Genomic DNA, 13149 nt, shown 5'->3' with positions numbered 1-13149 from the left:
GCTCTCGGCGCCCATCGGCCCCAAACCACGAACTAAGCCACCCCCTGACATGTGTCCCGGAAATACCACGACAGTTGGCACCCACCACGGGGCCGGCAACGACGCCGGCCGGAGTGACATTCCGGGCGGGACCATTCACCCCTTCTGGCGAGCGCGTGGCGCACGGCTTGGTCGTGCGCTACGACGCACTCGACTGCGTGAACGACAATGCCCGTCGTCTCAAGGACGTGGACTTCCCCGTCGACTGCCCCCGGGCCCAGCCGGATAGAGCACGTGCGACGACGTGGAGGCACTGTCGGCCAGGAGCTAGCCGATGACCGCCCCGTCTACGATACCCCAGTCAAGAACATGCGGGCTGCGGAGGCTGCCATCAGCGAGTTGGAAGGGCTCGAGGGTCCGGCCCGCGACGCGTAGCAGGAGCGCATCCGCGTCCTCATATAGGCCGCCAACGCGCAACAGGCGCAGTCGTCCCGCGACCCGGTCGACTCCCACTCAAGGACCTACGACGATGCCGGCCAGCCCACAGCCGGCCAGCGGGAGACGAACCAGTCATCTTCGCCTGCCAACACCCACCGCCGTCACGGCAGTCGACATGCGGGCAACCATAGCCGACGGGACCGCGACCCATTGGTTTTCTACATCCGTGTGCTGGTACCGGCTGGTCAGGGTCGGCACGGAGCGGCCGGTGCGAAGAGCGCGATCGGTTGGCGGTGCCTCGCGTGCCGGCGTACGAGCGAATCGGCGCGCACGAGCTTGACGAGCAGGATGCGCATTTCCGCATGGAGCGTCTCGCCCAATCTCGCGCCGCCGAGCAAGAAGACACTGCTGGCCCACCGTGCTTCGAGCCGCGCATTCTCAAGGAGCCTTTCCCAAAGGCTTCACCTTGGCGCGCGGCACCCCCAAGTACAATGGCTCAACCAGGCCCGAGGATTGGTTGACCGACTACAGCACCGCCGTCGGCATCGTCGGCGGCAACAAGCGCGTACCAGTACGCTATGCGCCCCTGATGCTGCTCGGCTCGGCCCGGACCTGGCTTAACAGCCTGCCGGCCGGCAACATGAACGGTTGGCTCGACTTTCAGGAGGCGTTTGTGCACAACTTCACCGGCCCTGCTCGCTGAAGAACTTTCGCCGCGAGCCGATCTGGTTCGAGGTCGTCAACCTCACGAGCTCCTACCAGGCCACCTTGGGCCGGCCGCCATGGTTAGTTTCATGGCGGTCCCGTATTACGCCTACCCGAAGATGAAGCTGCCAGATTCACATGAAACCATAACCGTCGCCGGCAACTACAAAAAGTCATCCGAGTGTGCTCTAACGGGCTCCAAGCTGGTTGAATCACTCGTCATCACCGAGGAACGACGACAAATCGAGTTAATGCAGCATGTGAGCAGGTGGTCGAGCGGAGGGAGAGGTGGACGTCCCAATGTACAATCCCAACTCCTTTTGTTTAGCACAATACCAACTCCATTTTAGTGGCAAGAGATAATTGGTGACTATTTTCAAAGAATTGTGCGACCCGTTAGTAATATTAATGGGAAATTCTGTCTAAAAGAGCCGCACGGTGGACATCCGTGGGGCGGCTTGCGCAATTGTGTGGTCTCTTAGTCATTCATGCATGCATGTAATGATGTCATCAGATTTGTCCTAAATGACTGAAATTCAAAAACTTTTATCTCTTAAACCGTTAATTCGATCGATGATCTGTTTTGGCCGTTGACTTTGTTTCAACGAAATCTTCGAAATTAGATCCCATGTCGACATGTTTTAACAATTGTTTTTGCTCGTACTTACCACATTTGTTGCACTTACTTATCAAGTAAGTACTTGTTTTATAAAAAATAACTTAATCGCTAAATTTTTTATTTTAAGAAATTACGTATAAATATGACATCTCAACATAATTAAAATGGCAAGCACAAACAACTTTTTTTAGGCGATTACACGCAAAAATATGACAACTCAACATATTTAAAACCGATGACCACAAGAAATCTTTTTTGGTCATCGTTTGTAAATATAACAACTCGGCATTGTTATACTAACAAGCACACAACATAGTTTTCTGGCAAAGTTATATGTAAACATGACAAGTTGGCATATTTAAATTGACAAACACAACCCATGACATGCTTTTATATCATATATAATGAAAACTGCTACAAGTCTTTGTACGAAACAACATTAAAAAATGCCAATCAAGTTATTTTTCTCACGCAAATAAATGGTTAATAATATGGCAAGTGGGTCAAAAAATGTGACAATATGAATGAAAAAATAGTTGATGGAACTTATTGACATGGGATGTAGTTTTGAAGAACTCGTCGCGAGAAAGTCAATGGTGAAAGCGGGCCATCGATTGAATTAACGAATTTGTAGATAAAACTTTTTGAATTTCAAACATTAATGAAAATCTTGTTGACTTCATCCCATGCATGCATAGAAGAAAGAGGAGACTAGCCGCATTATGACAATACTTAGCTTTTTAAATGATGGCAATACTTAGGCCCTGTTTGGTTCATAACTCCTAGGACATTTTTTAGTCCCAACTTATAAGTCCTAAGTCCCTAAAAAGTTCCAACCTGTCTGGTTCTTAGGACTTAACATGGACTAAAAGATCATATTACAACTATAAATCCCTATAAAACTCTCTTTGAGAGTCTTATTTCATAAGTCTCAAATGCCCATTTTAAGTCCGTGTAAGTTCCTCCTGTTTGATTTAGATGGGACTTAAAGGGACTTATAAGTTCTAAGTCCCTAATAAATCCGTGTAACCAAACACCACCTTAGCTTAATAGTACTAATAGATCGTGTCCTTTTTATTTTGCTTTGTCAGCGTTGTGCATGTGTACAGCACCCGCCGCACGAGAGCGTCAAGTGTATAGTCGATTCCCAATATTAATAGGGTGCTGCTTTAATCAAGAATCTTTCTCGCAAAAACCATCAAACACTTGGTTTGGGTGGCGTCTGGCGTGTAGTCGGCCCTCAACGAGGAGGCAGGAGGCATGCATGGGGATGTTGGGTTCCTTGTGGCTGAAGACGAGCTCCAGTCCAGTCCACCGCGTCCAAATCCATCCGTCCAAAACGGAAAGAAACCAACGCCTGAACGTGATCCTGCCTGCACAAAACAGAAAGAAACGAACGGGGGAAGGCCATGAAGGTCACTGTACATCCATTGTCGGTTCATCTGCGTGTATTATAAAATTAAGTATATAAAAAATAAATTAATACAAATTTATCATCACATTAAAATCAAAGTATAGTAATGATCAAATGTTATTACTAAAAAAATAAATACATAAAGTTTATACATATAGTTTTCATAGAACAACATACAACTCTCTAGAACATCTAATTAAAACAAGTCGGAATTTTTCTCTAGAAAAAGATAATTAAGAACAAGAGGCTCACCACGGTGGTGCCGGCAACGAGATCGACACGGGTAATCGACAGAGGTGAGGACGACGGGCACGGGGGCAGGACGGCACCCTACACACATGTGCAAACTAAAAAGTTAATTTGAGCTCAAATTATGCATATAAATCAAATAAACTAACACATACACTCCTCCACTAAAACCCGCAAACCACACTACTTCTAGAACATTTGAAATGAGCTAAACTAGTAACGAGAGATGAGGATGAAGTTGCTAACCTTTTTAGAACACTTGGATAGTTGGTGCACCGTCAAACCTAGATAAATCTTGGGGGAAATGAAGCTTGGAGGTCCAGCTTGGAGAGGAGAGAAAGCTTAAATGTGGCTCGGGCATTTCATTAAACACCTCATGTGCATAGGAGGTGAGAACAGAGTAGCACACACCTCTCACACCCTGGCTGGACAAAAATGAAAGGAGTGAGCGGGCAGGGACGAGCCACACTTAAGCTTTCTTTTAGTCCCGATTGGTGTCTACAACCGGGACAGAAGACTGGCCTCTAGTCCCGGTTGTAGACACAAACCGGGACTAAAGGGGTTGCGCAAGGAGTCAGGCCCTTTAGTCCCGGTCCGTAGCTGGAACCGGGACTAAAGGTCCTAGACGAACCGGGACTAGCGTCCGCCAAGGCCAAAACCGGCGTCCTGGCCGCTTGAACCGGGACCGATGCAAGAATTAGTCCCGGTTCAAAAGTCGACTGGGACTGTTGCTCTGATCTGGCAAAAATCAAAGGCCTGTCTACTAGTGATATTACTCCTTTGTCGTTGATGTTGTGATCCAACATGATGCATATGTTTGACTAGATGCGGCGACTATCATGGAGACTAAGCAGCTATGTATGGACTTTGCAAGAAATCTCTTACCAACATTGTTACATGGAGGCAACTGAAGTTGTAGGTGGCTTAGCAAAAAAACTCTTTTAGCATTAATCTTCAAGCTTTTTGGAATTTTCAATACCCAACTTTATTTCTCACACAATTGTAAATGATACGACCATCATTATCCCATACTTTATTTTTCACATCATTGTGAACGATACAACCATTATTTTAGGAATAAAGTCTTCTTATTGTTAACAAAAAAAGAAATTCTCTACAAGGAGAGTCGAATAGTGTATATAACTACCCAGATATGTTTAGTCAGGTGCTCGGTACGCACAATTCCAATGTGCGACCAACTCTCTAGGTTACCACCGGTGCCCTCTTGTGGATACTATGGAATACCCGTAATAAACTTGTGACAGAACATGTTACTCCTCTTCGTGCGTCTAATGCAGTGTTTAAATTATGTGGTTTTCTACAGCTATGGCGGCCCCTTAGTCGGTGCCATGACCGGGACTCCATCGACTGGGCTGTAGTTGTGCTTCAGTCCGTCGCCACCCACATGATCGTGCCACCGCTCCCTCCTCCTCCGCCGGAGCCGGATTAGCTTAGATGTCCATGGACCTCCTTTTTGGAGATTATTGCGTTGCTTCCCCAGCGAGACTTCATATTTTATGTTGCACCATGTTCATGGTTCGTGTGTGCGCGCGCGTTGAACCTTCTTGTCACTTGTATGATTTGATCGAGGCTTTATAATATAAAACGGGAAAACCCCCATTTCGTTGAATAGTGTATATAATTAGCTAATTACTCATCCGTTGCAACGGGAGCATGTACATTCAAGTGGTTCAACACTAATCATGTATGCCATAAGTCTTACACCCATCATATTCTAGATTTCAGTAAGACTTAATTTTATTTGAGTATGTGTAGGCGAAGTAAATAAAAGTTTTTTTTCATCTAGCTGGGGTTTTGGTAAGATTTGATTGTATACTGGTAGGGGAATGCAAGATTTCTTTTGATTTAGTTAATGTTTTGATAAGATTTAAACTTTTGGGTATGGGTAAGAGAACGAAAGGGAAGTTGTAATAAGATTTGATTTGATTGATTGAGTTAATGCAGCATGTGAGCAGGTGGTCGAGCGGAGGGAGGGGTGGACGTACCAACGTACAATCCCAACTTCTTTTGTTTTCGAGAGCACAATCCCAACTCCGTTTTAGTGGCAAGAGATAATTGATGACTATTTTCAATGAATTGTGGGACCCGTTAGACTCTAATATTAATAGGGTGCTGCTTTAATCAAGAATCTTTTTCAAAAAAACCATCAAACACTTGGTTTGGGTGGCGTGTGGCGTGTAGTCGGCCCTCAACGAGGAGGCATGCATGGAGGATGTTGGGGTTCCTTGTGGCTGAAGACGAGCCCCAGTCCAGTCCAGCCCACCGCGTCCAAATCCATCCGTCCAAAACGGAAAGAAACTAACGGCTGAACGTGCTCCTGCCTGAAAGAAACGAACGCGGGAAGACCAAGAACGGCAAGCGCAGAGCAAATCGGTGGAGAAATCCTTTGCATTGACAGCGAGTAAATGCGCCGGAGCTGTAGAGGGGCAGGCAGCTGAGCCTGGCTGGCTAGCCTGCTTCTGTTTTTGCTCCTCCTCCTCTCTGGCAACGCGTTCTTCAGGCTAGCTAGCTAGGGTGGCCACCGATCCGATGGCGGCTGCGTGGAGTATATAACGGACACAGATAGCCTGCAGAAGCGCAGCAGGCAAAGGATCCGCCCACTGCTTTCGCGCCGGCGCCGCCGTAGGGCGTCAGGAAGATCGATCGATCTGGTCGCCGTCGCGACTGCTTCAGATCATCTCCTCGCCCCCTGCCCCGCCCCGGTATGGTATCTCTATGTTATGATCTATATATCCCTCTTCATTTCTTCCATGATCCCATCTCCTCCTCCTTGCCATCCATCGCCTCTGGATCGATGGTCTTTCCACGTACGATTTTATCGTGCATATCCGTGCGTGCGGTGCTTCATACCAAATCTCTCTTGCAGATTCCGGTTGTGTAGTGTGTTTGACTTTTTGATCCAGGAGGATCTGTGCTACTAGATCAGTCTAATTAATTCCCGCTCGTTCTCTCCTAAAGTCTTGAAATTCAGACCAGGTTAACCCCTTGTGTTTGTGTCGTCGTACTCGTGATTCGTGAATCATGCAGGCGAACTAACAAATCCACCACACTAAACCCTTCCTTGCTTCAGCAGCTTGAAGACGATCGAGGCGATGTCGGTTGAAGCCGCCGATGGCGCGGAGACACAGCTGGCGCGGCACGACTCGCTCTACGGGGATGCGGAGAAGGTCGCCGGCGACAGGCGCCACGGCTCCGGGGTCAGCGATCGAACAAATCATCCATCACCTTGCTGACTTTTTATTTATCCGGCTACTGTGTCTGTGTCTGACTATCTGCATGCATGCAGGCAAGCTGGCGGCAGACGGTGCTGCTGGCGTTCCAGAGCGTGGGGGTGGTGTACGGCGACATCGGGACGTCGCGGCTCTACACCATCTCGAGCACCTTCCCGGACGGCATCCGGCACCCGGACGACCTCCTCGGCGTGCTCTCCCTCGTCCTCTACACCCTCCTCCTCCTGCCCATGCTCAAGTACGTCTTCATCGTGCTCTACGCTAACGACAACGGCGACGGCGGCACCTTCGCGCTCTACTCGCTCATCTCGCGCTACGCCAAGATCAGGATGATCCCCAACCACCAGGCCGAGGACGCCGCCGTCTCCAACTACATGACCGCCCATGAGCCCAGCTCGCAGGCCAGGAGGGCGCAGTGTGTGAAGAAGAGCCTCGAGTCCAGCAAGGCCGCCAAGATCGCGCTCTTCACCATCACCATCCTCGGCACCTCCATGGTCATGGGCGACGGCACCCTCACACCCGCGATCTCCGGTATGAACGTATATTGAGCATTTACTAAGCTTATATAGATTAATCTGATGTTTGATGGCCGTGTTGTTGCAGTGCTCTCTGCGGTGAGCGGGATCAGGGAGAAGGCGCCCAACTTGACCCAATGTACGTACAGATATTTACTACTGCCGTGATTGTCAAGAGATTTTAGCTTGTTCTACCTACAGCCAGGGAACTTCTGAATCTGATTAACTCTGAATGTGGTTTGTTTTACGTAAAAATTTAACAGCGCAGGTGGTGTGGATCTCTGTGGCCATCCTGTTCCTGCTCTTCTCGGTGCAGCGCTTCGGCACCGACAAGGTGGGCTACTCCTTCGCGCCCATCATCTCGGTGTGGTTCGTCCTCATCGCCGGCATCGGGGCGTACAACCTCGCCGCCCACGACGCCACCGTCCTCAGGGCCCTCAACCCAAGGTACATGGTGGACTACTTCCGACGGAACGGCAAGGAGGCGTGGCTCTCTCTCGGGGGCGTCGTCCTCTGCACCACAGGCACCGAGGCCATGTTTGCTGATCTTGGCCACTTCAACATCAGGGCCATTCAGGTTCGCACCACTTTTTTCACTCCATTAATTTTTACTTACTATGCATCTGTAGAAGTAGAACAATATTAGTTAGTTCAGAGTTCAGAGCAGAAGGGACTGAATTCTTCTTCATTTTCCGGTGCGCGTGTTTGCGTTGCGTACGTGCAGCTGAGCTTCAGCTGCATCATCTTCCCCTCCGTCGCGCTATCCTACATGGGCCAGGCGTCCTACCTGCACAAGTTCCCGCAAGACGTCGGCGACACCTTCTACAAATCCATCCCGGCGGCCATGTTCTGGCCGACCTTCATCGTGGCCATCATGGCGGCCATCATCGCCAGCCAGGCCATGCTGTCCGGCGCCTTCGCCATCCTCTCTAAGGCGCTCTCCCTCGGCTGCTTCCCGAGGGTGGAGGTGGTGCACACCTCCAACAAGTACGCAGGGCAGGTGTACATCCCGGAGATCAACTTCCTCATCGGCGCCGCCAGCATCGTCGTCACCCTCGCCTTCCAGACCACCGCCAACATCGGCAACGCCTACGGGATCTGCGTCGTCATGGTCTTCTCCATCACCACCCACCTCATGACCATCGTCATGCTGCTCGTCTGGAAGACGAACGTCGCATTCATCGCCGCCTTCTACGTCGTCTTCAGCCTCACGGAGCTGCTCTACCTCTCCTCCATCCTCTCCAAGTTCGCCGAGGGCGGGTACCTGCCCTTCTGCTTCTCGCTGGTGCTCATGGCGCTCATGGCCACCTGGCACTACGTCCACGTCCGCCGCTACTGGTACGAGCTCGACCACGTCGTGCCGGCCGCCGAGCTCGCGGCGCTCCTGGGCCGCCGCGACGTGCGCCGGGTGCCCGGCGTAGGCCTGCTCTACTCGGAGCTCGTCCAGGGCATCCCTCCCGTGTTCCCGCGCCTCGTCGACAAGATGCCGTCGGTGCACGCCGTCTTCGTCTTCATGTCCATCAAGAACCTCCCCATCCCGCGGGTGCCGGCGCCCGAGCGCTTCATCTTCCGGAGGGTCGGCCCCGCCGACCACCGCATGTTCCGCTGCGTGGCGCGCTACGGCTACACCGACCAGATCGAGGCCGCCAAGGAGTTCTCCGCTGCTCTCCTCGACGGCCTCAAGCTGTTCGTCCATCAGGAGGCCGCCTTCTTCGACGACGACAACGACGACGGCGCTCTGCAGCTGCGGGGTGCGCGGGCGGCGGCCACGGAGGAGGAGAAGCGGTTCATCGACGCCGAGCTGGAGCGCGGGGTGGTGTACCTGACGGGCGAGGCGGACGTGGTGGCTGCGCCGGGGTCGTCGGTTTTGAAAAGGATCGTGGTCAACTACGTCTACAGCTTCCTCAGGAAGAACCTCAGGGAGAGCCACAAGGCGCTCGCCATTCCCAAGGATCAGCTGCTCAAGGTCGGGATCACCTATGAGATATAGAGATACATCAATCATCCTTCTGCGTTTCTGTTGCTGCACCTCGATCGGTGTTTCTCTTCTGCACAACTTGTTGTTGATGACGACGAAATTCTTGCAAATGGATTACTAGTGTAAACCTCTGGATTTTGCATTGTCGTGAGAAAACTTATGGATTGCCTAATGCTGATGAGTCATGACTCATGAGCTAATTCGGAATCACTCACTAGCGCAGTGCTATTAGAGCATGTACACCGCTCCACTCTGGACCGATGCCTCATCTGCCACGTCTACATGTCCGATGCCACCTCCTCCAAACATGTTGCTTGCAGAACAAAACGGGCTCCTGCTCTGACAAAAGCACTAGGCAACCACTCGGGCGACGCGGTGTGGATCCGGCGCCTCGCTCGGGCGACGCGGTGTGGACCACCCAGCAAAAGCCCGGGAATCGGGGGAAGGGGAGAAGGGAGGGGCGAATCGGGGGAAGAGGAGAAGGCAGAGCACAAATCGGGGGAAGGGGAGAAGGCAGGGCGCGAATCGAGGGATGGGAGGGGAGAATCGGGGGAAGAGGAGAAGGCGGCGCACCTCGTCCCCAGCCCGCCGTCGACGCTGACGATGTCCAGCCAGCCCGCCGTCGACGCTGTCAGGCGCGAACGAAAGGAGAAGGCGGCGCACCCTCGTCCTCAACCCACCGTCAGCGTCGTGCTGCCTGATCTGAGGCGTGAATGAGAGGAGAAGACGGCTCACCCTCGTCCTCAGCCTGCCGTCGGCGTCGTCCTGCCCGATCTGATTTGGTCTTCCGTGTAGGTATGTGATTTCCTCTGTCTCTTCCTGTTCTTTGCTCAACTGAATCTGGCTCAGTAAACTGAATATTGTCTTCAGTAAACTAGGCTAGGATTTGCTGGTTCAGTAAACAATAGCTGCGATTTAGATATCCTAAACTGAATCTCGAGCAAATTGATTCAGATATGCTAGGATTTTGCTATGTTACAGATTACTTCTGCATACCTGTTAGTAGAAGTATCTGTTGAAGTTAGTAACTTTAGTATACTAACTTTAGTAAACTCCCAACCTGTCCCAGATTGTTGAAGTTAGTAGAAGTATCTGTTATGTTAGGATTTTGCTTTCTTTATTTGTGGAATGCCTGTTACTGTTCTGATTAATAACTTAGAAAATGGCCCTGTCCAAGATTACAGTTGCAGGTGTAGTTGTGTGCATAATTCTTACTACTTGATATTTAAATTGTAGCTCAACTTGCAATATGTCACAATCGAGTTCCGATGAGTTCAAAGATGACATCGTTGATCTGACAGAAGTGTTCTCACTAGAAGATTACTTGGCACAAGAGAATATTCTCAACAACTTTGCTGCACAAATAGCTACCAATATTCATGATGCACTAGCAGCTCCAAGTATTAGGCGCCGGTCAGCCCCTAGGACATATATTGACAGGAAGAGAGAATTTTACAACCAACTTCTCATAGCAGATTACTTCTCTGATAATCCTACCTATCCCGATTACTACTTTCGTAGAAGGTTCCGCATGGGAAAACCCCTCTTTCTACGCACTGTTCAAGCGCTTGGTGAGTGGTCTCCCTACTTCACTCAAAGGGTAGATGCCCTCGGCCGTCCAAGTCTATCGCCTTTACAGAGGTGCACATCAACCATGCATATGTTGGCGTATGGTGTATCTGCTGACAAAACAGATGACCACATTCGACTAGGTGCAACAACATCACTCAAGTGTCTTGAAATTTTTCCTAAGGGGGTCATTGCCAAGTTTGGTGGAGAATATTTGCGCAGGCCAACTGTTGAAGACATTCAGCGTCTACTAGAAATTGGCGAAGCACGTGGTTTTCTAGGCATGCTAGGAAGCATAGACTGCATGCATTGGGAGTGGAAAACCTGTCCGGTCGGATGGAAGGGGCAGTTTACACGTGGTGACTATGGTGTCCCTACCATCATCCTTGAGGCTATTGCATCCCATGATTTATGGATATGGCATTGCCTTCTTTGGTGTTCCAGGATCCAACAATGACATCAATGTGCTCAATCAATCACCATTGTTCACTCAAACATTGCAAGGGGATGCTCCTAGGGTAGACTACTATGTCATTGAGCAACAATACAAGAAGGGATATTATCTTGCAGATGGAATATATCCGGAGTGGGCTGTTTTTGTAAAAACCATTCGGCTGCCTCAAACACAGAAGGACAAGTTATTTGCAAAGAAACAAGAAGGTGCGAGAAAGGATGTCGAACGTGGATTCGGAGTTCTACAACAACGCTTCAAAATTGTGGCAGAACCATCACGACTTTGGAATCAAGTAGATTTCTGCAACATAATGAAAGTGTGTGTGATCATGCACAATATGATATTCGAAGATGAGAAGGGCGTGGAGTTGCCTTTCAATTTGAATGAAGCTCTAGGTTCATCTATTGCTTTGCCACCTACATCGATTAGTGGGGCTACTCCTTTGTTTGCTGACGTGGTCAGAAGAGACGTTGAGATCCGTGACCGAGCCATGCACAATCGGCTCAAACAAGACTTGGTTGAGCATATTTGGAAGAAATTCAGCGAAGATACAAACAATTAGTGTGTGTGTGTGTGTGTGAGAGAGAGAGAGAGAGAGAGAGAGAGAGAAAGAGAGACAGAGGAGTGACTATCTTCAAATTGTATGTGTTATTAAGAGTGTTTTAAGACTGCTTTGAATTTACTCTAGATTATACATACTCACTTGTTTTCTTTACTTTCTTCAGTTTCATGTACTACTTCACTGAACCATGAACTTCAATTTCATGTACTATTTTCTCTTTCAGCTGCAATGGAATACCGTCCTCCTAATGGTTTCATGAGCTTCCTTCAAGGCCAAAGTCATCCAAACTTTCCCTTGCCAACCCCTCAGCAGCTTGGTTTCCAATATCCAATGTTCTGCATGCAGCCGCTGCCACCAACCAAGCACCACCCTCTTCCATCAACATCTGATCCAAGGACCACAACTCCATCATATAAGCAAAAACGAGTCACAATTGATGTGCAAGCAGATGATGAAGATAGACAGAGGTTATATTATACAAAAGATGAGGACATCAGATTGGTAAGCCCCCATAATTTACTTAGGCTGGTTCTCCTATTTTTATACTCCTAGACATGCATCTTGTCTTTTGTTTAGTCAAATTTAACTGCATGCTTACTTGCATGTTTACTTCCTTTGTGCAGGTGAGTGCTTGGTTGCGCAACTATGTGAATCCTATCGATGGGAATGGAAAGAAGGGAGAATACTACTGGAAAGAGGTTGCTGATACATTCAACATCACAACTGAGAGTGACAGGAAGCGGGGCGTCAAGCACCGGTTGCTGAGGTGCATGACATGCACATGGCAATAAGTGGCGAGAGCGTGTGTGAAGAAGTACACCCCTGCAGGGTTATGATCTAATCGAATAGCCACGTCGGCGGATATGGACTACTTGAAAACATATGTTGTTCATAGACAACTTTAATGGCTACTCATAAAAGTATCAAGATAAGTGTGAGTATCATGTATGACATTTCCGTAGGGAAACGGAAAGGAATCCATGATAGTGTATTGTTGTGGAGGTAGTGGACTCGTGTACGACTTATCAAAGTTGTTAAAACTATTTAAAATTGTAGTTTAGTCTAGCCAAGAGTCAAAGTTGGCTTGCTGCATGAAACACCACAACCCCTTTATTGATACATGTGCATGAGTAGATAAATCTGTTCTAAAGTCTTGCTGAGTACTTTTGTACTCACGTTTGCTTAATAAATGTTGCAGAGGATACCCACGAGCCAACATGTGGGTTCTATCTAGACATCGATGATGACGAGTAGCTGGTGTCACAGCTACGACCTGGCCCCTTTTCAGAAGGGATCTGTAGGTAGTCAGGCTTTATGCCTTTTCCTTTCAACTGTCTGTACTCAGACAACTTTAATGCTTCCGCTTGGTTTGTATGACTCTTCTTGTATGACTTGAGTGTCGGGTCGTGTGACCCC

General features: G+C 49.2%; 1 protein-coding gene and 1 pseudogene across 1 annotated transcript; both read left to right on the top strand.

Moving 5' to 3' along the window:
* The first annotated feature begins 5884 nt into the window (after positions 1-5884).
* LOC123413375 (potassium transporter 19-like) lies at positions 5885-9320 on the top strand. The gene is made up of 6 exons (XM_045106315.1): positions 5885-6127; positions 6499-6622; positions 6712-7186; positions 7259-7309; positions 7434-7747; positions 7895-9320. Exons 2-6 carry the CDS (start codon positions 6518-6520, stop codon positions 9158-9160), a joined length of 2211 nt encoding a protein of 736 aa, XP_044962250.1. The 5' UTR covers positions 5885-6127; positions 6499-6517; the 3' UTR covers positions 9161-9320.
* A 1359-nt stretch (positions 9321-10679) lies between these two features.
* LOC123413367 lies at positions 10680-11735 on the top strand (annotated as a pseudogene).
* The last annotated feature ends 1414 nt before the right edge of the window (positions 11736-13149 follow it).

This window comes from Hordeum vulgare, chromosome 1H, assembly GCF_904849725.1.
Source record: "Hordeum vulgare subsp. vulgare chromosome 1H, MorexV3_pseudomolecules_assembly, whole genome shotgun sequence".
NCBI lineage: Eukaryota > Viridiplantae > Streptophyta > Magnoliopsida > Poales > Poaceae > Hordeum > Hordeum vulgare.
The sequence above is the reverse complement of the archived record's forward strand: the minus strand, read 5'-3'. Positions and strand labels throughout refer to the sequence as shown.